The sequence below is a fragment of the Lygodium microphyllum genome, chromosome 18 (assembly GCF_053477565.2).
Source record: "Lygodium microphyllum isolate KBCC chromosome 18, Lygodium_microphyllum_v1.1.10, whole genome shotgun sequence".
Classification (NCBI taxonomy): Eukaryota; Viridiplantae; Streptophyta; class Polypodiopsida; order Schizaeales; family Lygodiaceae; genus Lygodium; species Lygodium microphyllum.
Genome location: NC_141152.1, coordinates 93,225,438 through 93,250,670, shown reverse-complemented (window position 1 = coordinate 93,250,670; position 25,233 = coordinate 93,225,438). Strand labels below are relative to the sequence as shown.

Genomic DNA, 25,233 nt, shown 5'->3' with positions numbered 1-25,233 from the left:
GGTGCTATGATGATGCAGTAGATGGAGACCTCCAAACAATAGGGCGATGGCTAGAAACAGGTTGCCCGAGGTTGGATGGTGATAGGTTGCAGTCGGTGATGGTTGAAATGGTATATGGCTGATGGTTGAAATCTGCACGGTAGAGTGAGAAACGTGCATAAAAGGATGGGCTGAATGGTGGATAGCAATGCCTATTTATAGATGTGGATGGACCCTCCCAAATTAGGGTTTACACAAAAAACTCTCGAATTACTCATCGTTTTAGGGTTTTTCATTAATTAAGCATGTTTTGGGGCTGTTTAAGCGGCTAATCAACATGTAATGCATTTTTAATGTGAAAAAACTAATGGGTTTTGCATTGAGGAAACATAAGAGTGTATGAGTACGATAGAAACACAAATACACAAACAGTGACGTACAAATCTCAAACCCTAAACGCAAAATGCTAAACTCAAAACTCCAAAGCAAAAACACAAATGCATACATAGAAAAAAGGAAAGTTTGAATGAATCAATGCGATAAATGAATGTAAGATTGTATAGAATGCTCAAGGGTAGAGCGATGAGTGTCGGAGAGTGACATGCATTGAAGATGGATCTCGAGTGTTGTAACCACTAGTTAGAGATGAGGTAGTGTTGAATAATGAAGAGTAGTAGGTTAGTCACCAAAACACATAATAGTTGGAGGTTGAAATCTAGTAAATGTAGCAGTGTATTACTTAAGAAGGCTGAAAATTGATCACCCGAGGGAGAGAATTGTCAAGTGACAAGAGGAGGGGTGCCTGCTAATGTAGTCCATTAGTGGAAGAGATGGTAGCAGCTTGTCTCTTGGCACTAGATACTGAGAACGTAGGTTGATTAGATGCTATGATGATGCAGCATATTGAGACCTTCAAATAGTAGGGCGGTTTTTTAGTTGAACATCTCCTCTTAGGCCCAAAATAGGGCTAGAGAGTAAGGTCAACTCAATTTTATTCCAAGGCGTCCCACCCCAAAGCAATAAAGCATTCCAAAGGAGAAGATACAATAGGGAAGGGATGCTAATGTCGAAGACAAATGCTGAATCTTGTAGAATACCATGAAAGGGTAGGAACCCCTTCTCAACCTTGGATGTTGAGGCCAAAGAAAGAGCTTGATGTCGGCCTTTGTGTGTTATTGAAGACCATGATGAAGATGAGGATGAAGCACCTCAACTAGAAGAGCAAGGTAGAAGCCACTACTATGATAGCATCAAGAAAGATGTTGTAAGATCCCATATCTCTAGCCCAAGAAGGATTGGTGCAAAGCTGTACGTTAGTCCTACAGTGAAATACAAAACCTTGCAAGAGAGATCAGAATCTACAAAACAAAGGTCAGCAATGAGATACTCCAAGGCAAAACCAGTAGTTTGTTGCCAATTAAATGCTTAACAAGGTGGAGAAGTGGCCCTACATGAGGGTGTAGAGGATGACCTAGGAATGGATGCAAAGAGTGCAATGGGTTGGGAGCGAGCAAACCAATCAGCTAATTGTTTAGGAGTATTTAAAGAGAGAGACTGCTGAGGCTGTTCATGTGCCATATGTCTAGTAGTTAGTGGCATGGATGGAGTAGATGGGGTAACAACGGGAGGCTTAGCCCCATTTGATTGTCTAGTAGGAGTGGAGGCAGTCGTAGTGGTTTATTGGGCTTTCTTAGGAGGAAGGTCTTGGGCCTTGGTATGATACTCCTTGTCCACATGGCCCGATCTCTAGTAGTGTGTGCAAAACCTGTTTTTCTTAGGGAATTGTTGCCAGATGGGTTTTATTACTTTGGTTTTGTTGGAGGAAGGGGTGTCACTTGTGTTTTGGCTTGCCTTCACATCTTGTGTGTTCTTGCCACCTCCGGTAATGAAGGACAATAGGCTGGTTACCAAAACACAGTAGTCAGAGACTAAAATCTAGTAAATGTAGTAGTGTACCACCAAAGAAGGTTGAAAATTGATCACCAAGGCAGAGGATTGTCAGGCAACAAGAGAGGTGAGTTCTAATGTAGGTGGTCTGTTGGACAACAAAAATGCAGGTACTGCAGTAGTCACCTGGTGAGAGAGATGGCAGCAGCCTATTACTTGGCACTAGATGTTGAAAACGTAGGCTAGTAGGGTGATGGCTGGAAACAGGCTTCCTAGGATGGTGATGGGTTGCAATCAGTGATGGTTGGATAGCAAATGGTAGGTGGTTGATGGCTGAAATCTGCACAGTAGAGTGAGAAACTTACACAAAAGGATGGGTTGAATGGTGGGCAGCTTGTATATTTATGGATGTGGATGGACCCTCTCAAATTAGGGTTAACACAAAAACTCTCTCGAATCGCTTCCCGTTTTAGGGTTTTCATTTATTAAGCATGTTTTGGGGCTGTTAAAGAGGCTAATCAGCATGTAATGCATTTTTTAGCTCAACAAGTGCATCTTTAGAATAGGTTTGACAAAATGCTTCCATATCTCAATATTTATATCTATTAGCTTGAGGTTAGAGATGAATGTGGATGCCAACACTCTAGTCAATAAAACTTAAGACTTGCAAGAGGGCAAGGAAAGAAGAAGGCTTGTAAAAGGAGGGAGATCAGCCAAATGCTGATGTTGAAGAGAGAGTTGCTGCTAATCTTGTAAAATATTGGGGTTTGGATGTGCTTGGAGGTCATTGTAAAGCTAGGAAGGGGCTAGAAAGGAAGAAGATAGTTGAGAAAATGATGAAGATGAGTAGCAGAGAGAAGATGCATGTAGAAATAATGAGAATTGTACCAAGACAACATAGGGCAAAAGTAATGTTACTATGAATTCCATACCAATCGCAGTCATGTGCCTTGGAACACACAAACACCATGGTGAGCGTGCTGGGTTTTCTTATTGCTCGATAAATAGAGACCTGTGTGCTATATCCAACTTTCCATGTACCAAAGTACAAGAAAATGTAACAAATGTTGATGGAGATCAAGTAGATTATCTTGATTCGTGATTGTGGAATGACTATTAGGTGTATCATATAAAGTGTGAGTTAGGGAAATGAACTGGTTACAAAATACAATCCATTGATGTGGAGTAGAGACTTTGAAGATACGCTAGGGTTTGCACAAGAAAACAGTAAAGAGTTGTTGAGCTAAAAATGCATTAGCTCGACTTAAATAGCCCAAAAACATACTTAATTAATGAAGAAAACCTTTTGTTTTAAAAAGAAATACGATTCTAGAGAGTTAATGTGTCCCATATGCAAAACCTTGGGTACCCCAACTTTCTATAAATAGGTATGCAGCCCACCACTCTCTCTGATCTCGTTTTTGTAGATTTCAGGTCTTTTATGTCTATACCTCGAATGTGGAGGACATTGTGGTCCAAGTTGGCCATTGTTATCTACAGTAGTCTGGCGCGTGTTTCTAGCCTACCATACACTATTTGGTGCTGATTTCAGCTTGCTGACTGTTGTTGTTGGTTTTTCCTCCGTTTTTAGCATTTCTCTCTCTTGTAGATGTTCCCCAGCCTAAATAGGCTACGTCTTGCTGTTTCTGTCCTCACCTCGTTTTTAGTTTTTCTCTCTCCTTACTTGCGTTTTTAGTCTCTCTCGTTCACTGTCGTTTGTATTAGATCCAACCTTCCTTGGTTGTCATTGCTGGTGTTTGATATCTGGAGACTGCCTTACTATGTTTTGGGATCCATTCGGAGTATGACACACTCTCTAGCTCATTATCATTGCCCTAATTCTCGAGATACAAGAGTTTGTGGTACAATATTCACTCTTTGTATAGTGTGTTTATTGCATGAGCATTGTATATTCAGCAGTTGCCACTCTATACTCCACAACCAAGCATGTCAAGAAACGAGCAAGAGTGGGCCTTCTAGCTTGCCCTTGCTAGATTTGGCATTGGTGGGGAAACTTCGAACTACCATGGAGTCCATCGGCCGTACGAGATTTCAGCCGCTAAGTACAATCTCATTTTTATGCATAGGGCTCAATAGATTGAAGGTAAGCTTGAGTTTCTCCTTTAGATTCAGTGCACAAAACTATTGACCATGTAGGTACGACGGAATCTCCACTTTGGACCGGCCATCCTTAAGTGAAAGTTGGCATGGATTACATATCACTTTCATCTTACTTCTTTTCTCCAGTGCCAGGGCACAATCTTGTTTCTGATTCTATGGTATTTGATTTTTCTATTCCTCACGGTTTAGGAGATCCTCTTGAAGAAGGGGTAATATGTAGCATTTTTTGGTGTGGAAGTAATGAGAAAGATGGATATTCCTTTGAAAACTCCAAACAAGGTAAGAAAAAGAAGTAAGAACTTGTAAGTATCCTTACTATTCTTTTTCCTTCAAATGATTTTGTTTCTAATGGTCATATTGGAGTAGGTACATCTCATTTTGTTGCATTTAATGGACAAAAGGAACCAATGATGTTTTCCACATCTTCACCTATCACAAATCCATTTGTGCTCCCACCCATCCCTTCCTCATCTTCTGCTGCACTTTTCTTTTAGCCTTCATTAACAGTAGACTTGTAATTTGCCATAAAAGTGGTTGCAGGTTACTTTAGCGGCTCAGGTCCTATTTCACTCTATTGAAAATAACATGTGCATATGATACCAAAATTGGATGGGACTTTCCCAACATTGTAAGATAGTAGAGTTAAAGATTTGAAACAAGTTTTAAATGGATATTCATTTTCTACAAAAAATGGATTCTCAAAAGTGCATTAAAATTGGTCAAAACAACACTTAGCAATAATATTTGGAGCTCTTAAAAAAGTTGACAATTTTTATCTAGTTCCAAATCTCTTAATGAAAATACATACTATACATATCAAGGTATTTTTCATGAAAGTTTTAGCTTGATAAAAATTTTTCTGAGATAGTTTTGAGTAGAAGCACTATAAGCTTTAGATTTTTTGCAAAAATGGTATTAAAGATGAACATTAAAATCTATAGTTCCTAGCTTGTTTTGACCCATTCTATGTTTTTAAAACTAGTACCTTGCGTTGAACACATTTCCATAAAACCATTTCTTCTTAATCTTTCTCGTTGAATTTTTTGTAGAGGGTCAAAATTGCCACAAAAGTGGCTTTTTTGCCACAAGACTAGTGTTAAGTGTATCTATGTTTCCATCACACACCACACCGGGGGGTTCTCTATTAGACATAGTCTTTAGGACTTCTTCTTTCTCCTATTCGAGTGGTGTATTCGTGATGGGAGATCGCCCTCCCGCACACACACTTTCGAGTTTTCCCCCTCTAGGGCATTCTTCAAGTGTGGATCATTTGGTACCATAGTTTGCCTTTGTGGCTTTACCTAGTGGACCACTTGGTCATTTTGTTGTGCCCCAGTCGACCCTTAGAAAAGGCTACCGTGTCCCAGTGCCTCTGCCTCCACCTTCGGCACCTTATGGAAACACTTTTGTTCTCGTCCCTCCGCAGCAATCAGCACTCATCAGACATCAACAATCTATTCTTGCTTACCCTACTTCTTATCCCCCTTCTTATCCTCCACCATCTTATCCATCACCACATCACACTTATCCAACTCCATTGATACCTCTTGGTTCTAGCTTCTCATCTGCCAAAAACTCATTTAATGACAAAACCTGTTTCAACGGTTCCACTCATATCACTTGGTCTAATTTGATGAGACATGTCTTAGACTCCCAGAACACATGGGATCTTGTACAAGGTTTGGAATCCCAACTTGATTCCACACTTGTTCCATACGAGGTCATCTGCTCATGGAAGACTCGTAATGTCTCCGCCATAGTTGAGTTGATGTAGGGCTTATTATCTGAGTTTCATTCTCAGCTTAAGCATTTCAACTTAGTATCAAAGCGTTGGGCACACTTGACTGATTGCTATGTTGCTCGGGATAAGACCCATCGCATTAATCTTGACCATGAGCTTCAAATTTTCACCATTAATGAAAGGATGACCTTAAGGTCAAGTTGTTTGAGTATCACAACTTCTCGTTGAGTTCTCTACGATGGGGGCTCCTAAGTCCCTTTATGACTAGGTCACACTTTTCCTAAACAAGCTGCCAATGAAATACTTTTACTTTGTGCAACAGGTCATCTCATAGCCCACTTTGCCCACATTCTATGAATTTGAGTGTTAGCTCTTCTTTTTGCTAGGTTGTTCAATAAGTTTCATGGGGCATCTCTTGTAGCGGGGACTCTTATTGCCACTTCTCAAAAAGGGTAGCAAAGGAAGGATAAGAAACCTCACAATTCCAGTCGAACCTCTTTTAGTGAAACCCAAGGAAATTGTCAATTCTCTCTTAATCCAGGGTGGTAGAATGTACCTAAGAAGAATAGGTATTGTCAACATTATCAGAAGGCTAGTCATTTTGATGATGAGATCAAAGGCAAGAGATACATAGCCAAAATCCAAGTCTTAGACCTCTGCATCCCAGCAAGGTAACCCTCAGCCAAGAAAGTAGGGTGGTGGCAATCAATCTCAGGGGTTGCGGTGTCAGAGCGTTTGGGGTCGAAAGTCTACCATGGGGGTAAGAGAGAGTAGGGTGAAGGGAGATTCAAGGAGAGGAGTAGATGGAAGAGAAGGGGTTTAAAGAAATAGAAGATGTAGAAGAATACCCATAGAGGTGAAGGGTGTCAATTTATTTTTGCATCCTAAGAAGATAAATCCCTTGTAGACTAAAAACGTGCATCAAACAACAGCTGCTTCTCTGCTGCCTAGACTGCTAATCTGATGCTTCCATTGGCTCTGAAAGGGGGATAAAACAAGACATCTGGTTAGAGTTTTCCAAGATTACTCATTCTTCTTCTCCCAATTCGGAGTGTTGTTTGTTGCTTGTAAACTGTGATCGTTCATTACACGATTTCACCAATCCTTCTTTTTGCATAAAATCCCCAAAAAATGGCTAAAAGCCACTTGCTTTTTTTTACATGTCATCCTATTTTAGAAGTTGTCTACAGCTTTTGGATATTTTCAAGAAATAATATCCAAAATATTAAAAATAGATTAAACTTGTCCAAAAATCTAGTATTTTTGAATCATCCACACTATGGACACTGACACTAATAACTAATATGGCATTGACTCTCTAGATCAATAAGAAAGCTGAATGACGATGCACTCTAGAGTTTTTCACACCGTGTTTGCGTAGCGGTACGACATCCACCCCCTCTTAAACCTGCACATTCTCCGGCATGTGCTAAAGTCTTATGGATTTACAATGTCAGAAGAAATATTCTTTGCTATGTCACTGTTTTCATCTTCTATCTCTTCTTCTTCCATATTCTCATGTTCATGCTCAATATCCAACTTTTTCAACTTATATGTTGAAGACTCCCTACATTTAAAGAGCTTGATATGTTTTCCAGCCATTGGAATTCTTAGAGGTGTCCCATCCATCTCATTTAATGCATAGATAGCATTGTCAAGAATAAACCTTACCACATATGGATCAAACTACTGCTTTGACATCTTCCGATTGACACTATGCTGATTTTCCAAGCTACTGTCATAAACCAGCTCCCAGTCCCCTTCTTGTATAGTTTGAGATCGAAGTCTATGTCGCTTGTCAAACCTCTTCTTGTTCTTGATCCTTGTAGTCTTCAGCTTTTTCATGGCTGTCTGAATGTCTTTAGGCATTCTTTCTAATTGTCTAATGGGTAGAACTAGCAATTATTCTCTATTCAAACCCTCTTGCCATGGTAGAACACTCCAAGTAGGAATAGTCTCCTCGATAGGCATGATTGGCTGTTGTCCATACATTAATTCAACAGGCATATATCTTATAACTACACTTTGAGTGGTCCTATCAGTCCATAAAGCAAAGGATAACATTCTTGGCTGCTCTTTCATCCTGCCCTTGCATAACTTTGCTAATGCCTTAATGATAGGTTGATGACCTCTTTCACTTTTGCCATTTGCTTCAGGATTGTAGGTTAAAGTTAAAGCTAGCTTGATACCTAATCATGAAAAGAAGTCACGAGCCTCATCCGCATCCAATTCTTCTCCATCTACAACCACTTTACCAACACAACCATATGCCATGAAGACATGCATTTTTGAAACCTCACTTTATATGTGGATTAATTTTTAATCACATGATTAAGTAAATGTTGCACATGTGAGGTGCAACTGGGGTTAAAGTAAATTTACGAGCCCGAGACTCGAAGAAATCATAGGATGTCAAAGGCAAAAGTTGTTATAAGTTATATTGCATAGGTACTTGGTGGTATCTAGTGCTAGTTGTTGGCCTAGGTTATTCATTTGGCCATAAGTGCCATTTGGTGATACTAGAGAAGTAGCATTTAATGGTACCTAACGCCAATCTGATGGTCAAAGATGGCGCAGACATACTCGGGAATGGAAGTTGCCTAGCCAATTTAATTATTGATCAATCAGATAATTTTTTAGGGCACCAAAATAATTATTAGATTAATTTTCAGTATTTAAAGGCTGAAAATTAATATTTAATCATGAAAAATATTGGAAAAACCATTTGGGAAGGTTGCTACTTGTCAAAAATGGCCATGCAAGACTCAAAAACGTCTTTAGAAGTTGGAGAGGCATTTTTATAAATTCAGCCTGCAAGAGAGGAGGGGAGGTTGTTTGGTCTGATTTGCAGTCGTTGGAGGACCTTTTGAGGCTGCCAAGGGTAGGAGAAGATCGATCGATAGCAGGAGACAACATCTACAGGCTTTGAGACAGGGCAACAGAAGTGAATGATTGATTTTCTTCAGTTCTTTGTATCTATAAGCTGTTGTGGTAAGGCGGTAGCTGCATTTGATTGATTTTCAGTCATTCTTCGCGACAACTTTGAATTTTCTCTCTCTACAGCTTTCCCTCTTATCTCCCAACCATTTCTCAGCCTTACTTTGAAGATCTCAGCATTTGGACCTCTAGAGGCTGAGAAATTTTAGATTTCTTTGTTGTAAATCCTAATCTGTAGAGCAAAAATTAGGGTTTAGCAAAAGCCCTGGGAAGCGTGCCAGAAATTGAAAGCTCCAAGACTTGGATTCAACAAGGGTGAAACTGTTTTTAGCCTATTTGAGTGGAGGGACTAGGAAATAATTGAATTCGGGGCATTTTCCATCTCCATTAAAGCGAGTGAAGGCTAATTGGCTGCCCAAAAAAAGGTGGGTGTTTTTTTTTTTGGGAGTTGGAATCCAAAACATGGTTCTTTTAACAAAGACTATTTGGCAATGTTAAACATGATGATGATGATGTGTAATGACTCGTGAGGGCTCAAGATTTTGGACGAGAGACTGATTTTTTTGTGATTTTGTTTAGTTATTGGACTTTGTCAATCTAGTATCCATTCCTGTCTTGAGAGTTGAATATTATACGACTTTAGTCTTATTTATGAGTTATGTATGATATATTAAGATTTATTTTTAATTTTGACATTTTGTTAGTTTGTTTTGAAATGAGAATTATGATGTTGCAACTTGACTCTGTCTATATTGTATAAGTGACAGGTCAATAATGGGTCATGGATATGTAACATATAATGTATTATTTCAATTGACTGTACTAGTGTTCCGCGCGCACGAAGCGCGTGCACGGAATGCTAGGCCACTGCCTCGAAGCGGCAAGCGAAGTTATCGTGCGATCGCTTAACAATCCATTTCTTATCTTTCTCTCTTCTCTTTTCCCTCTCTGTTTCTAATTTTTTTATTTACTCTCTCTCTGTCTCTCTCCTTCCTTCCTTTCCAAAATTCCCGATGTTTAATTTTATATATCTCTCTCTCTCTTTCTCTGCCGTTTATTTTAGTTTATTTTTTCTTCTCTCTTGGTTCTCTCTCTCTCTCTCTCTCTCTCCTTTTTTTCTCTCGCTTTTTTCTCTCTTCTTTTATTCTTTTCCCTCTCTCCTTTTTTTCCTTCTCTCTCCCTCTCTTATTTCTTCCTTTTTTTTCTTCTCTCTCTTCATTCACTTTTTAAAAATTTTCTTTTCTCTCTCTCTCTCTTCTTTTCTTTTTTGTGCGTTTTTCTTCTCTCTCTCTCTCTCTCGTATCTTTTCATTCTCAATCTCTATTTTTTATTTTCGTTCTCTTTTAAATTTTATCTTTTCTCTCTCTATAGTTCTCTGTACATGTTCTCTCTTTCTCTCTCCTTTCACTTTTTTTCTCCCCCCCTCTCAGTCTCTCTTAAAGTATGTAAATTTTATCTTTTTCCTATATATAATTCTTTCTTTATGTTTATATTTTCTCTCTCTCTCTCTCTCTCTCTCTCCATCCCCTTTTTTTTTCTCTCCCTTCTTTTAATTTTCCTTTTTTTTTCTCTCCTTGTCTCTCTTTTAAATTTTATCTTTTTTTTCTCTCTCTTTCTTTCTCTCTCTCTTTTCCCCATCCCTTTCTCACTTTGACTCTCAAAAAGTATTTAAATTTAAAAAAGACTTTTATTTTCTTTTTTTTTCCATCTCTCTTTCTCTTTTACTATTTCTTCTTCGTCTTGTTCTTCTCTCTCTCTCTCTCTCTCTTTCTCTTTCCCTTTTTTTCTCTTTTGCTTTTCTCTTTTTTTTTTCTTCTCTCTTAATTTTTTTTCTTTTCTCTTTCTTTTAATTTTTATCTTTCATCTCTCTATAATTCTCTCTCTATGTTCAAGTTTTCTCTCTTCTTTTTCTTTTCTTTTCTCTGTCTCTCTCCCTCTTTTTTTTCTTCTCTCTCTAAAATTTTATATTTCTCATCTCTATAATTCTGTCTCTTTGTTTCCCCTCTCTCTCCCTCCCTCCCTCTTCTCTTATTTCTTTTCTCTCTCTTTCTCCTTTATTTTCTTTTCCTTTCTCTCTCTTTCAAGTTTTTTTCTCTTACTCTATTTTCTGTCTATATATTTTTTATTCTCTCTGTATTTTTCTCTTTTCTCTCTTTTCCTTTCTCTTTCCCTATTTTCTCTCTCTTTCAAATTATATATTTCTTCTTTGTCTTTCTCTTTAAGTAAAAAACTATATAAAAAAGGATTTAATTAAAAAAAAACTATTCTCTTTTCTTTTTCTTCTCTTCCTTTGTATTTTTCTCTTTATTCTTTTTCTTTCTTTTATTCTTATCCTTTTTCTTCTTCTATCTCCGTATATGAAAAACTATGTCAAAAAAACTTTAAATTTTAAAAAAACTTTTAAAAATAATTAATTAAACAGTTTAATCTAATTGAGAGAGAGAGAGAGAGAGAGAGAGAGAGAGAGAGAGAGAGAGAGAGAACCTAGCCTCTATATATGAGAGAGGAGGGGAGAGAGAATAAAAATGTTTAATTAAAAAAAACTATTCTCTTTTATCTTTTTCTCTTTCTCTCTCTGTTTTTTCGTCTCTCTCTCTCTCTCTCTCTCTCTTTGGCTTTTTCTATCTCTCTCTAAAAGTATGTGAAAAACTATGTTAAAAAAACTTTAAATTAAAAAAAACTTTTAAAATATTTAATTACAAGAAAATTTTTAAATTAAAAAGTTTAATTTAACACAGAGAGAGAGAGAGAGAGAGAGAGAGAGAGAGAGAGAGAGAGAACCTAGGTCTTATATATGAGAGAGAGAGGGAAAGGAGGGAGAAATTATATTCAAAATAGTTAAAATAAAAAAGTATTTAAAAATATTTAATTAAAAAGAAAATTTAAATTAAAAAGTTTAATTAGAGAGAGAGAAAGACAGAGAGAGAGAGAGAATCTAGGCCTTACATATGAGAGAGAGAGAGGAAGGAGGGAGGAATTATATTCAAAATAGTTAAAATAAAAAAGCATTTAAAAATATTTAATTAGAAAGAAAGTTTAAATTAAAAAGTTTAATCACAGAGAGAGAGAGAGAGAGAGAGAGAGAGAGAGAGAGAGAGAGAGAGAGAGAGAGAGAGAATCTAGGCTCTACATATGAAAGAGAGGAGGGAGAGAGAAAAATGTTTAATTAAAAAAAATATTCTATTTTCTATTTTCTCTTTTTTTGTCTGTCTTATGCTTTTTATCATTTTTCTTCTTTTTTTTTCTTTTTTTTCTCTCTCTCTTGCTCTCTCTTTTATTTTATCTTTCTCTCAAAGTATGTGAAAAACTATGTTCGAAAAACTTTAAATTAAAAAAAGCTTTTAAAATGTTTACTTGAAATTTTTTTTAAATCTAATTGAGAGAGAGAGAGAGAGAGAGAGAGAGAGAGAGAGAGAGAGAGGAGAGGAGAGAAATTTAATTAAAAAGGGGAGGGGAAAAAGAAAGAGAGATTATAAGTAAAAGAGAGGGAAGGAAGTTTTAATTTAAAAAAGGGACTGCTATGCTTCAGTTTTCTTGTGTTTCTTCTACAATTGTCTATTGTGACCACTAGAGTGTCATTGTCTTTGCGGGCAACTTGATCATCACATCTCGAACGCGGCATGTGGGAATTCCCTTTCTCTTCACTAGAGAGCAGGTTAAGCTAGACACCATTGACCTAGAGTTTGTGCCATAAGCGATAATTTTGTAGACATTTTGATCAAAGGAGTCAATTTGTCGATCCTACAATATACCCTATCTCAGATTGGCTTGGGTCTACTCTCTATTCTTCGAATTGATGACGAGGAGAGGGTGTTTCTCTTTTACTTTTTTCTTTTGTTTGAGAGGGTACATGTTCTTCTCTTGGTTGCTAACAATGATGATGTTTACTGTTTAGTTTTAGACATTTTAGACATTGATTCTTTGTATTGTACTTACTGACGTTTGTAACTTCATCCACACTGTCAAGATGACATGATTATAAAAGATCACTTGTACCGTTGCATTGTAAAACATGATTGTTTACTTGTACTATTGCATTGCATTTTGTATGAGCATGAAATCTTGGATATCCCTTTGCATTATCCCATGTATTTGCAATTTTGTTTATGTAAACATGTATATGTGCTCATTTATTCCTTTTCGGTCTTTCATGAGTGGTCGACTTTGGGTCTACCATATTCGTGGCATTGTACATGGCAGTTCTCCGAAGGCACTTTTTCCCTCTGCTTGCATGCTTGCTTTGTTTGTCTTGCAAAGCTCACTATCATCTTTTTTCTTACCTCTCCACATATTTTTCATATGATTAGCGTACGCACATACACTTAGGTATTCCTAGACACTTATTCTAGTAGTGTGTGGAATTGTTTTGCTTTTTCTGAGGATAGTGGGACTATCTATCTTTATTTTCATATACTTTGGGCACAATGACTCAATGGGATGAAAATTGATTTGAAACATTTATAATGCTCAATCTTTTGAATAAATCAAATAAAAAGTCATTTAAAAAAATAAAAAAAAATCCAAAGTTCACTATGGTGATTCCATTTGCCTTTGCAAGACTCAGTAGGCCCTTGGGTTGCCAATGAGTACCCTTGGTCCAATGCCTTGGCCTCTTTGGGATGATCACTTGGGCTCCCTTGGTAAGATAACCATCACCTTTGTAGTCTTGGTAGGTCATTGGGCAGTCAATGTACACCCTTTGCTTGATGCCTTGGTTGCTTTGGGGTGGGATGCCTTGGGATAAAAAACTATATATGTTAAGGGCTTATTTCTCATGGTTCTATTTGGGGCCTAAGAGGAGATGTTGAGCTAAAGCAATTTGGGCCCAGGGTCCTTGATCTTCATCCAAGACTTATACAAATGGAACCACAAACTAGCCAAATGCTGCTCCAAATCAACTAGGATGGGTTGGCATACGAAATCCTTGACAATCCCTTGAATTTCAGTTGCTGATTTTAGCATGTGATGCCTTTAATTGATGGCACGGATTCCAAGGTGGCTGCTAAACCCTACTTTTTGTAAAGAATTAAGGTTCATAACAAAATTCTCTTTGTTGTCCACCAAATCTGTTTAAGAACACCTTCAATTGGCTGAGAAATGTTGAGATTTTCAGAGAATGGGTTGGAGAAGGTGAGAGAATGTTGAGATGAGAGAGACATTAGAGTTTCTTTGTGCGAAAACCCTCCAATCTGCTTGCTGCCTACTCCAACTTGCAATAAATGTAGTCACCTGCTGCTTGGAGGCACCAAAATGCTGTCACCAGCCCCTAGGAGTCACCAAACTGCTGTTGTCTAATTGCAAATGGCCCTTGGTTGCTGTTGCCTGTAGGAAATGATTAGTATCTGGCTCATAAACTGATCAACAACATCTTCTCTTTCTCTCGCACAGGCTGAACCCTTGAACGAGTACTTCTCTCCCAGCCCCAAAACAACATTCTTTACCATTGGACAGGCACTTTTGCTCAGTAGAAGCCTTCTAACTCCATTTTCCAATGATTTTCAGCTGATTGATTGACTTTTAGAACAAAATAAATTTGAGATTTAATTTTAGTCCTTTTGACCCCGCCCAAAATTAAATGTGTCTATCCACAATTTAGTTTGCCAGGCTATTTGCAACCTTAAGTGGTCCCCAACCTTAATTGATCCTTAGACTAGCATTAATTAATTAGTTAATGCCTAGTCCCTAGTGTCACCAATGATGTTCAATGGCCAATTAATTGTCCTTCAGACAAATTGACACAATTGACATCCAAAACCCAATTGCATAACTTGTCACAACTTTTGCCTTTGACATCGACTGTTTCTTTGGGGTCCTTGGCTTGTTATCATGAAATAATTGCCATGTGCATCACATGTGCCTTACAACATTGCACATTTGATTATTAATTAATCAAATGTTATTAGCAGGAGCAAAGCATCTAAAAAATTTATCATCCCGGTGACATTAAGTCTCCTTTTCCTGTGTGAAGTGTTACATGTGGCTTTAGGGTATGTTTACAACTAAAGCTAATAGATCTCAGCAACACGATTCAGGATGGAGGGAGATGTGTAATTTTGTGGTTATACTGTTCTCTATTATTGGGCATCCATTTAATTTATTGTTTGTTTGTTGTAAGAAGTTGGGAATAGTTAGAATGTTGATAATATGCCATGTCACACAGATATTGGTATATAAGGAGAGAAGTTGTAAATTTTCAGATCTTTTTTTTGACAAATCAATACATTTACAATCTTTCTCTCCCTTCTTGCTCACAGCTTCCATGGCTTCTTCGTCTTTTCTGTCTTTCTCTCTCTAAATCTAGTCTTTCTCTCTCCTCGTCACTCTTATTTTCTCTCTCTCTGCAGTATTTCTCTCTCCTCTGCAGTATTTCTCTCTCCTCTTTCTCTCTCCCTAGTTCTCTCTCTGACAAGTGGTATCAGAGCTTCAGTCTTTGATCCATTATTTTCTCCCAATTTCAGTCTCATTTTCCTATTTCAAAACCAATTTCAGACAAAAATGGTACAAGACAGTGACTAATGGAGTGCTGCAGGACAACTACAGTCAGCAAATGACTACATCTGGAGATATCCAAGGTCAGATATGGCAGGTAAAGGCTTAAATGGCTGGACATCATCAAATTTCATGCAAAAATGGAGATAACTAGGGTAAAGGATGGTTAACCGGGCTTAGTTAGAGACTAAACTACAGTTACTTTTCAAAAGAGAGCTTCTCTTCTCTCTCCTTCAAGCTTTTGGCTGAAGCTTTCATGGTGGATGCCAAGAATTTCCACAAATATCTCTCTCTCTATGTTGAACATCTCACTGCCGAACCATGGGGCAAAGATTCTTTGTGTCCTAAGCTACAGGAGGAATACCATGCTTGATGATTGCTGATGAGTATGAGCCAGGAAGCAGCCCGAAAAATGCGCCGAAAAATGCGCTGATTTTCCTGCTCCTTCTCCCTGCTCAGCTGCTCCAAATTCTCAGCTCACTGATCAATGGTTGCAAAGGCTTCATCAAACACTTGATTCCATCAGTTTTCAGCTCCAGGAGAACTCTTATCAGCCATTCCTCTGCTCAAAATCCTAATACACAGCAGGGCAGCTATAGCCACAGACATGGAAGCTCAAATTTCTCAAAATTTTGGACTTCCCCGACCTTCAAGGCTTCTCTAAAGCTGAATACAATCTGGATAGACTTCAAGATTGAAGACATTGAAGAGATTTCAGCCCGTGCATGTCAATGAAGCTCAAATGGAAGGATTATTTTGGGGCTTTTCATCAAGGAGCTTGAATCTTTGAGGTTCAAGTGTTCAAGCAAGGCTGGAGTATTGATTCTTCAAGGATTTCATCATATTGAAGCATGTATGGACTGATTTCATGGAGATTCCAAGCTTTATGTTGGATTTATGATGGATTATGAAGAACTCTTGCATCAACGGGGTTGAAGCTGACATCCATCATAATTTTCAAGCTTAATGGAGGTATTTCCCTTTTACTAATCTCTGAAATCTCTCAATAATCCTATTGCTAATGGCCTTTCCACTTGTTGATGAGAGGTTATTGATCAATTAATTCACTGAATTGATCAATAGATCAGAGAATAGTATTAATTTTTTTCAATCTCAGCCTATTTCATTGAATTCCTTTTGATTCAAACCATTATTCATCATAGGTATCATTTGATCAGCTTGATGCATAACCTTGATTTGTTTTGTTGAAATTTTTTCTCACCCAAGCTGAAATATTGTAAAAGGGTAAGTACTAGCAATCAGTGAGTCACTGAATTGCATAGGTAAAACCCTTCTCCCATCTCAAGTTTTCTTATCTCAATCAATTGCATCTCATGAAAGGCTGAATGAATATTTTTGGAATTGCATATAATGCTGATTGCTTAGCACACTAGTCTCTGCCATGTTGATATTCCCACCGAGGAAAAAGGTGGATGCCGGGGGAGATAGTGGGACAAAAGAGAGGTGACTCTCCCTCACTATTGAAGATCCCGAAGGGGTGCAACCAACCGACCCGGGGGGAACTTTGCCCACCTCCCGGTGATTCGGAGCCCGTGTAGGGAGCCTGTCATGCCGTTTTATCCCTCACACAAGTACAGCGAGTGGACGATTGAAGATTGAAGACTTTCCAATGACTCAAGTACCTACAGGACTAAAACAGGGAATTTACAGGTCACTTACAGGGTATTTACAGGTGGATACAGGTACACGTTTCATTGTTGAAGCACAGGTGCAGGTACTACAGGGTACCCACAGGTCCTATATACCCCTTTGCAGGGTTTGGTAGCCATTTGAGGTTACTCACTTGCATTGCATTACAGGGTCAAAACAGGGCACTTTCAGGTCTAGACAAGGTGCAGGACTGGACAGTTCAGACTCTGAAATTCAGCTACAGAATTTTCTGTCCTAAACCTGTTATAGCGTGCTATAGCTCATCTCGAAGAGGGCATTGTTAGCTTCGATTCGCACAAAAAAGTTCTGAAATCGGAGTTTCCTAGCCAAAGTTATAGCTGTTTTACTGACAGGGGGTACTGCAGGACTGCACTAGTAAGGCAAGACATAAATGCAAAAATAAGGTCCAGGAGGACTATGCACAGCAAATCAGGGATTCCATGATGGATAGCGCACTTCAAGAGAACCCTGAAGAGCCTCAACAACAAGGAGAAATCAATATACTCACTGATACCTTGTGTGCCCATGAATTGAGACATAGAGAACGACATGAGGCCATCTTGTCAAGAATGGAGCAGATGGTTTAATCTACTGATCAGACCAAGGCTTCTATTGATAAGTTGGTAGAATCCAATGAACAACTCATGGCACAAATTGCAAAATTTATACAGTTGCAAATGGCATCAAAGGAAGTTAATGAGAAAGCTTGTTCAAACAGTGGCCCTTCAGTCCCACTTCAGCCATCTAACCAGAATGGTCATGGAAATGGGATCATTGGAAGAAGAGGCATTCCAAATAGTCAGTATGAAGTAGGAGAAGCTTCACAAAGGCATGATGACTATTTGGGCAGTTTGAATGGAGCTAATACTCAAGCTTTTGGACTGCATACTCAGAATTCTAGGGGTGCTTTACCAACAGGAAGATTACATGGTAATTCTCAGCCACCTGTTGGAAGATTTCAGTCCCAATATGGAGGTTCTGTACTTGGAAATCCTGATCAGCCAGTTTTGGGACAGCAACCCTTCCATGATAGAGAATTCAAGGACAAATTTGTTTTAGCCAAATTCAATGGCTAGTCATCTTCACCATCAGAATTAGAGGAATGGACCTCTAAGATGGAGTCCTACTTTGACATATTTCCTAAAACTGATGACATGAAGATACACTTTGCTTCCTTGCACTTAGAAGGATTTGCCCACACTTGGTGGAGGTATATCAAGAAAGAGAATGTACTTATTGAGAATTGGGAAGCTTTCAAGGCACTTATGGCTGAAGTCTTTGTTTCGCCTCTTGAAAAAGAGAAGCTAGCACGAAGATGGTATGGTTTGGAACAAAGGGGCCTAAGTGTAAGAGAATATACAAATCAATTCCTCAACTTGACCATGTATGTGGAAAGCATCAGTGATGAGGCCAAGTTACACAAGTTTATGTATGGTTTAGAACCATCCTTGTTAGCTGATGTTATGGCGCAAAATCCTACTTCACTTTTCAAAGCTATTGAGCTTGCAGAGCGCTATGGAAGAAAGTATAGGAAAGAGTCTTCATTTTAGCCAAGTTATGTACAGCCAAGGACTGTTTTAAAGCAAGGGCAAGTTGGTAACATTTATAGCAGCAATCATATGCCTAGTGGGAGCTTACGGGTATCAACTTATCCTCCATTTAATGCTTCTAGGCTTCAAAGCAATTTCAGGACAGCAAACAGTCCAAAGGTTGAATTTAAGCAAGGTAATAACAAGCCTAAGTCCACTTCAGCCATTACAAATTCCAAATCTATTCCCATGGATCTTTACAAGGAAAGAAAGGACAAGGGCTTATGCTTCAAATGTGGAGAAAAGTATACTTCTGACCATGCTTCAAAGTGTGTATACAAGAATGTCAAGCCAAAGCTTCAGAGTATGCTAGTCTTTGAGGACTTTGAAGATGATATAAATGAGGCTAATGCAGTGACAAACAATGCTGAAAATGAAGATTTTGAGGATGATGGTGGACAGGAGTACTTTTATGATCCATCTGACTCTTTTCCTTTTGATCCAGGCGAAGATGTTCCATTTGATCCTGGTGGATTTTGTAATGAGTTGCCTGCTGCCACTAATTGTTCTATCTCTATGGATGCTTGGACGGGATCTAAGAGCCCTAATACACTTTGTATGAAGGGAAGCATATGTGGAAAGCCAGTGTTCATCTTGATAGATAGTGGCAGTACCCACAGTTTTGTCAATAAATCCATTATGTACAAGTTGAATTGTGTTCCCACTGACTTACAGCAGCCCATTAGAGTACAAGTGGCTAATGGTGAAGAGGAAATCAGCGCACAGATGTGCCCACAGGTTTCTTTGCAGATGGCTGAAAATTTTGAAGTCAAAGTAAACCTGATCACTTTGGAAATGGGGCCCATAGATATTGTACTTGGTTGTGATTGGTTGATGACCTTAGGCAGGATTACTATGGATTTCTCACAGTTATATATGGAGTTTTTCTTCAATGGACAGCTCATCCATTTACAGGGAATCCCTAGTAGATCTGATTTTCAGCTTATCACCATTCAACAACTCAAGAAAGAGTACAAGAAGCGCTCACAGATATTTGTTTTGCATTTGAACAAAGAAACACAGGATCAGCCCAATAATTCAGCAAACCATCCAGCCTTGACAGCTCTTCTTGGGGAGTATAGAGATTTATTTTAAGTACCTACTTCGTTGCCTCCTAAGTGAGCAGTGGATCACCCCATTGATTTGGAGCCCAACTCAAAGACAATCAATAAGCCACCTTACAGACTATCAAAATGTGAACGAGAGGAAGTAGCCAAGCAAATCAAAGAGCTTCTTGAAATGGGATTTATTGAACCAAGTTTTTCAACTTATGCATCCCAGTCCTGTTAGTCAAAAAGAAAGATGGATCTTTCAGAATGTGCATTGACTACAGGGATCTCAATAAGATAACAGTGAAGAACATGTATCCTATACCCAGGATTGATGATTTGCTTGATGAGCTTAAGGGGGCTCGATTCTTCACGAAGATTGATTTGAGATCAGGGTATCATCAGATTCGCATGAGAGAGGGTGATGAAGTCAAGACTGCTTTTAGGACTGATTGTGGGCTCTACCATTTCTTGGTGATGCCATTCGGCCTTACAAACGCTCCAGCTACCTTTCAAAGCCTGATGAATAAGATTCTGCAACCTTTCCTCTTTCAGTTTGTCCTGGTGTTCTTTGACGACATTTTGATCTATAGCAAGACTTTACAGGATCATTTGTCACATATGAGGAAGGTTTTTGATGTGTTGAGACATCATAGGCTTTTTGCTAAGGAGAAGAAGTGTTCTTTCATGCAGACTGAAGTGGAATACTTGGGACATATAGTCAGTGAAAAAGGAATACAGGCTGATCCCAAGAAGGTGCAATGTATAAGAGATTGGCCAATGCCTACTACTACTATTTCTCTTAGAGGATTTCTTGGTCTATCTTCATTCTATCGCCGATTTATAAAGCATTATGCGGCAATTGCAGCCCCTTTAACTGACAGGTTGAAGAAAGAGGCTTTCTTTTGGGATGCTCTTGCAGATAGTAGCTTCAATCAGTTAAAGGAATTACTTATTTCTGCTCCTATCCTTGTATGCCCGGATTTCTCCAAAGAGTTTACTATACTGTGTGATGCTAGTGGCCGTGGCATTGGGGCTGTTTTGCTTCAGGAGCATGGAGTAATTGCATTTGAAAGCCGTAAGCTTACAGATAAGGAGATGGCTATGAATGTTTATGACCAGGAAATGTTGGCTATTTTGCATGCAATCAAGAAATGGCACCATTACTTATATGGCAGCCGATTCCGAGTACATAGTGATCATCGGGTACTCAAGTATTTCCTTACTCAGTCAAATCTCACTCCAAAGCAACGACGATGGGTAGCTACATTACAAAATTATGACTTTGATATCACTCATACAAGGGGCAAAGATAACATAGTGGCTGATTCTCTTTCTCGTATGTGGGCCTGCAAAGTGTCAGCCATGACGGAACTACATAGTGATTGGATTGAAGAATTACAGGAGGCCTATCTCTTAGATGAGGAATTCAGCCAAATCTTTCAGAAATTACAGCAAGGTCTTATGGAAGAAAACTCGCATTACCAGCTTAAAAATGGTCTTATTTGGTGGAAGGGCAAGATTGTTATTCCCTCTACTTCTTCTTTCAAGTGAAAAATTATGGAGGAGTTACATTCTTCGCCTTTAGCTGGACATTTGGGAGTTTTCAAGACTTATGACAGGATCAGTAAGAGCTTTTATTGGAAAGGACTGTGGAAAGATGTCAAGGATTTCGTTGTGAAGTGTATGCCTTGTCAGCAAAATAAGGATAGCACCCATAAGCCAGGAGGTTTGTTGCAGCCATTGCCTATTCCTATGGCTAAATGGACTCATATTACTATGGACTTTATCACTGGCTTACCTACTACCAAGAAGGGGTGGAATAGTATTTATGTGGTGGTTGACAGACTCACCAAAGCAGCTCATTTTATCCCAACAAAAATTCAGTTTACTGCTTCTCAAGTGGCCAACCAGTTTATGGAGCATATTTTCAGATTACATGGATTACTGCAGGTGATTGTCCATGATAGGAACTCAAAGTTTATGAGTAACTTCTGGCAAACGGTATTTACATCTATGGGTACTAAGTTAGCTCCATCTACGGCTTATCATCCCCAAACTGATGGACAGACAGAGAGAGTTAATAAATGGTTGGAGACTTATCTTCGCCATTTTTGTTATGATGTCCAAACCTCATGGGATTCTTGGCTACACCTGGCTAACAGTCATTTTTAATGAAAAGATCAACCCTCATGGGAAGGAAGAGTTGGAAAGAATGCAGACCCTTATTCAGCAATGCAAGGTGAACCTAAGGAAGGCTCAAGATTAAATGAAGATGTATGTTGATGAGAAGAGGAGGCCTTTAGAGTTTCAAGAACAAGAGCTGGTTTTGTTGAAGGTGCTCAAATCTAAGTACTCTACATTGAAAGATGGATCCAGTAATAAGCTTGCGCATAGATTTTATGGCCCTTACAGGATCCTTAAGCGGATTGGAGATTTGGCATACAGACTAGAGCTTCCCTCTTCTACAAAGATTCATAACGTCTTCCATGTTAGTCAGCTCAAGCCCTATTATGGTGATCCGGTGGATATAGTTGATGAGCTGCCACCTATTGATGAAGATGGTCTTGTTCAGTACATCCCAGAGGCTGTTATAGGTCAGCGCGAAAAGAAGCTTCGATTACGTTCTATTGTGGAATATTTGATAAAATGGAGAGGTTTACCCTCTGAAGAGGCTTCTTGGAGACCTGATTCAATATTGGATGAGTATCCATACTTGAGGGATACATTGGTGGCTGAAGCCTATTGCTTATGGAGCTAGTATTGATGCAGACTGGTTCAGGACAGCACGCTGTTTTAGAACAGTTTTTATCGTACCTCATTTTCAGAATTAAGCTATCTACATGAGCTTAAAGTACTCTTCAAGAGCTTCGTTTTGATATGTGGTACATCTTATTTGGACACTTCTATCAAAAGTTATGGCAGATTTGGTCCAGCAGGGATTGTTTATTTAGCAAGCTGTTTACTTTCTTCTTGAACTACTTGTTAAAGACTCTATGGCTCCATTTGCTTCTGAAATACTTCAAGCCATGTATATAGTTGGGTCTTCTTTCCGTTCTTCAAATTCAGCCCTTGTAATGGTCATTTTTCATTCATTTCCCATTTGTAAAGCTGTAAAACAGAGTAGTACTCCGTTCTATCCATCTCTTCTTTAGCTCTTTCTAGGTTTGTTTTTGAGGACAAAAACTTTTGGGAAGGGATGGATTGTAAGAAGTTGGGAATAGTTAGAATGTTGATAATATGCCATGTCACACAGACATTGGTATATAAGGAGAGAAGTTGTAAATTTTCAGATCTTTTTTTTGACAAATCAATACATTTACAATCTTTCTCTCCCTTCTTGCTCACAGCTTCCATGGCTTCTTCATCTTTCTTGTCTTTCTCTCTCTAAATCTAGTATTTCTCTCTCCTCGTCAGTTTTATTCTCTCTCTCTGCAGTCTTTCTCTCTCCTCTGCAGTCTTTCTCTCTCCTCTTTCTCTCTCCCTAGTTCTCTCTCTGATATTTGTTCAGTTTCTATTCAACATTATCAATTTGCGCTGGTTCTCTTTGTGATGCACACGGTCATATTATTGTAGGATTTTTCATACATCAAGCTGCAACGGGTTTGTGATTTGGTAGATCCTGTGGCGGCGACAAATTTGGCTTGGGAAATGAGAAGGAACATTGTTATTGGAACTGCCAAGGGGTTGAGGTACCTACATGAGGAATGTCCACAGCGGATGGTTCATAGAGATATCAAACCAGGCAATATCTTATTGGATGAGCGCTTTGTACCCAAGATTGCAGACTTTGGTTTGGCGAGATTGTTTTCTGATAACCAGACTCATGTGAGCACTCAAGCAACTGCCGGAACTCTGTAAGGCTCTAGGCTTATAAAGTCTTCTTAAAACCATCTGTGATTGATTTTTTTTTCTATAAGAGTGAAGCAGTATTTTGAGTATGCTTTTGTTTCTTATTGGAAAAGAGGTTATCTAGCTCCTGAATATGCGTTTCAAGGGAAACTCAGTGAGAAGGCTGACATTTTCAGCTTTGGAGTAGTGGTTCTGGAGGTCATAAGTGGCAGGAAAAATGCAAAGTTTCAGCAGGAACTGCTGCTGGATCTGGTGAGTGTGAATGTTTTAAAGTTCTCTCTCTCTCTCTCTCTCTCTCTCTCTCTGTGGGGGAGGAGGGTGGTGTGTCTGTGCCTGTCTGTCATGCATAGAATTGAAGTGCGTGATGAATACCCAGGCTTGGAGGCTGTACAACGAAGACAAATTGCTGGAGCTCCTGGATCCAAGGCTGTTGAAAGATGATCTGGTTGCAACTGGGTTACTTGAAGAAGTTGTGCGGATGGGGCATGTGGCCCTCCTTTGCACGCAGGCAGAGCCAAACTTGAGGCCGGCCATGTCCAAGGTACTACTGCTGCTGTCAGGGAAGTCCTCCATCAAGGAGGTGCCTAGGAGTCCTGCATTTTTGGAGAGGATTTTTGGTTTACCAGCACACAGTAGCAGCAGCGGAGGGTCATCCAAACCCTCTGTTGTTGGAAGCCTTAAGCAGAGCCCCATGAACACAAGAAGCCTGGCAGAAAGCATCCCTTTGTTTTCTTCCAGCACGACAGGGACCTTTGCAACCACTGATTGCACTGAAGTTGTTCCACGCTGACACCAGATAAGAAGCTTGCCACATGACACAGACAGCAGCAGTAGCAGAGTGAGAGACAATATTCAGATGGCCTGCATCCTACAATGCATGTTGCATTGTCCTTTGATCATAACTGGAACTTGTGCAGGAGGCCAATTTTACGTATTTGGGAGCATATTGCAGCTTATGATCGTTGGATAATTGAACTTACGAAGAGTGATTCTTTGGTTGTAATCACGTGAATAAAAACACCAGTTTCACATTATTGTTGCATGTCATCTTCTGAGCTGAACACATGGTCTCTGTTTGTAGTCTCTTCTTCTTATAATATAACATGTGCACGACAGATGCTAGCATGCGCTGGAACATTGTCCTTTTATTTGTAAGAAGAGCTCCTAGGACTACTATAATTCCAAAAAGCAAGGTCTCTCTTGAGATTTTGGTTTAAATAGAGAGAGAAAGTTTAGACCAAAAAGTAAGACTTAAGCTGAACTAAATCAACCTTAGCAAGTCAAAGTGGGCTGCCGAAGTCTAGTTGACCAGGGGTAACTTTTCAAAGAACCACCTTATCACTGTACCATTGAAATAGCATATGCTAGAGTGGACAATGCTACATCTGTCCTAACTGATCTATCACCCAAATTGTGTACTGCCCAATCAAGGGCAAATCGTGAAAGCATTGCTCTTTAATATTACTTTTGTATAGTTTTACTACTGAAGGCCTTTCCTTTAATACTACTTTTGTATAGTTTTACTACTGAATGTTTAGAACTGTTCTTTTCGAATTGATGTGTGTCCTTATGCATTGGTTTTAGGAGGAGCCATTGATTAAGGTAAATCTCTCTATTTGTTCCCTCCTTGTAAGGGCTTTGTAGCTATACCATGGTGCTATTACCAGAAATACCTATATAGGGAGTAGTAGTGACTTTGAGCCGTGCTTGGTTTTCACTCTACGTGTGATTTTCTTACCCAATGGTGAACCCTTTTATGTGCGGCATCATGAGGGTGTAGTCTTGGGATGTGCTTATGTTGTATCGTTTCTTTGATTGAATAATACAAGAGTATACCTTGCTCTCACATATCATGTTACCTTTTTGTGCCGTGTTGAGTGAGTGACGAGTGCATGTGCATCACATTTGGTATTAGAAA

The 25,233-nt window shown here is 39.0% G+C and overlaps 1 protein-coding gene across 1 annotated transcript in view; it reads left to right on the top strand.

Moving 5' to 3' along the window:
* LOC148021160 (cold-responsive protein kinase 1-like) overlaps positions 1–24,376 on the top strand; it is a 29,534-nt gene extending 5,158 nt beyond the window's left edge. Inside the window, exons 4-6 of the mRNA XM_087699001.1 lie at positions 23,083–23,320; positions 23,429–23,567; positions 23,692–24,376. Coding sequence (XP_087555127.1) covers positions 23,083–23,320; positions 23,429–23,567; positions 23,692–24,105 — 791 coding nt within the window. The 3' untranslated portion in view covers positions 24,106–24,376. The remainder of the gene's footprint in view (positions 1–23,082; positions 23,321–23,428; positions 23,568–23,691) is intronic.
* Positions 24,377–25,233: the final 857 nt, after the last annotated feature.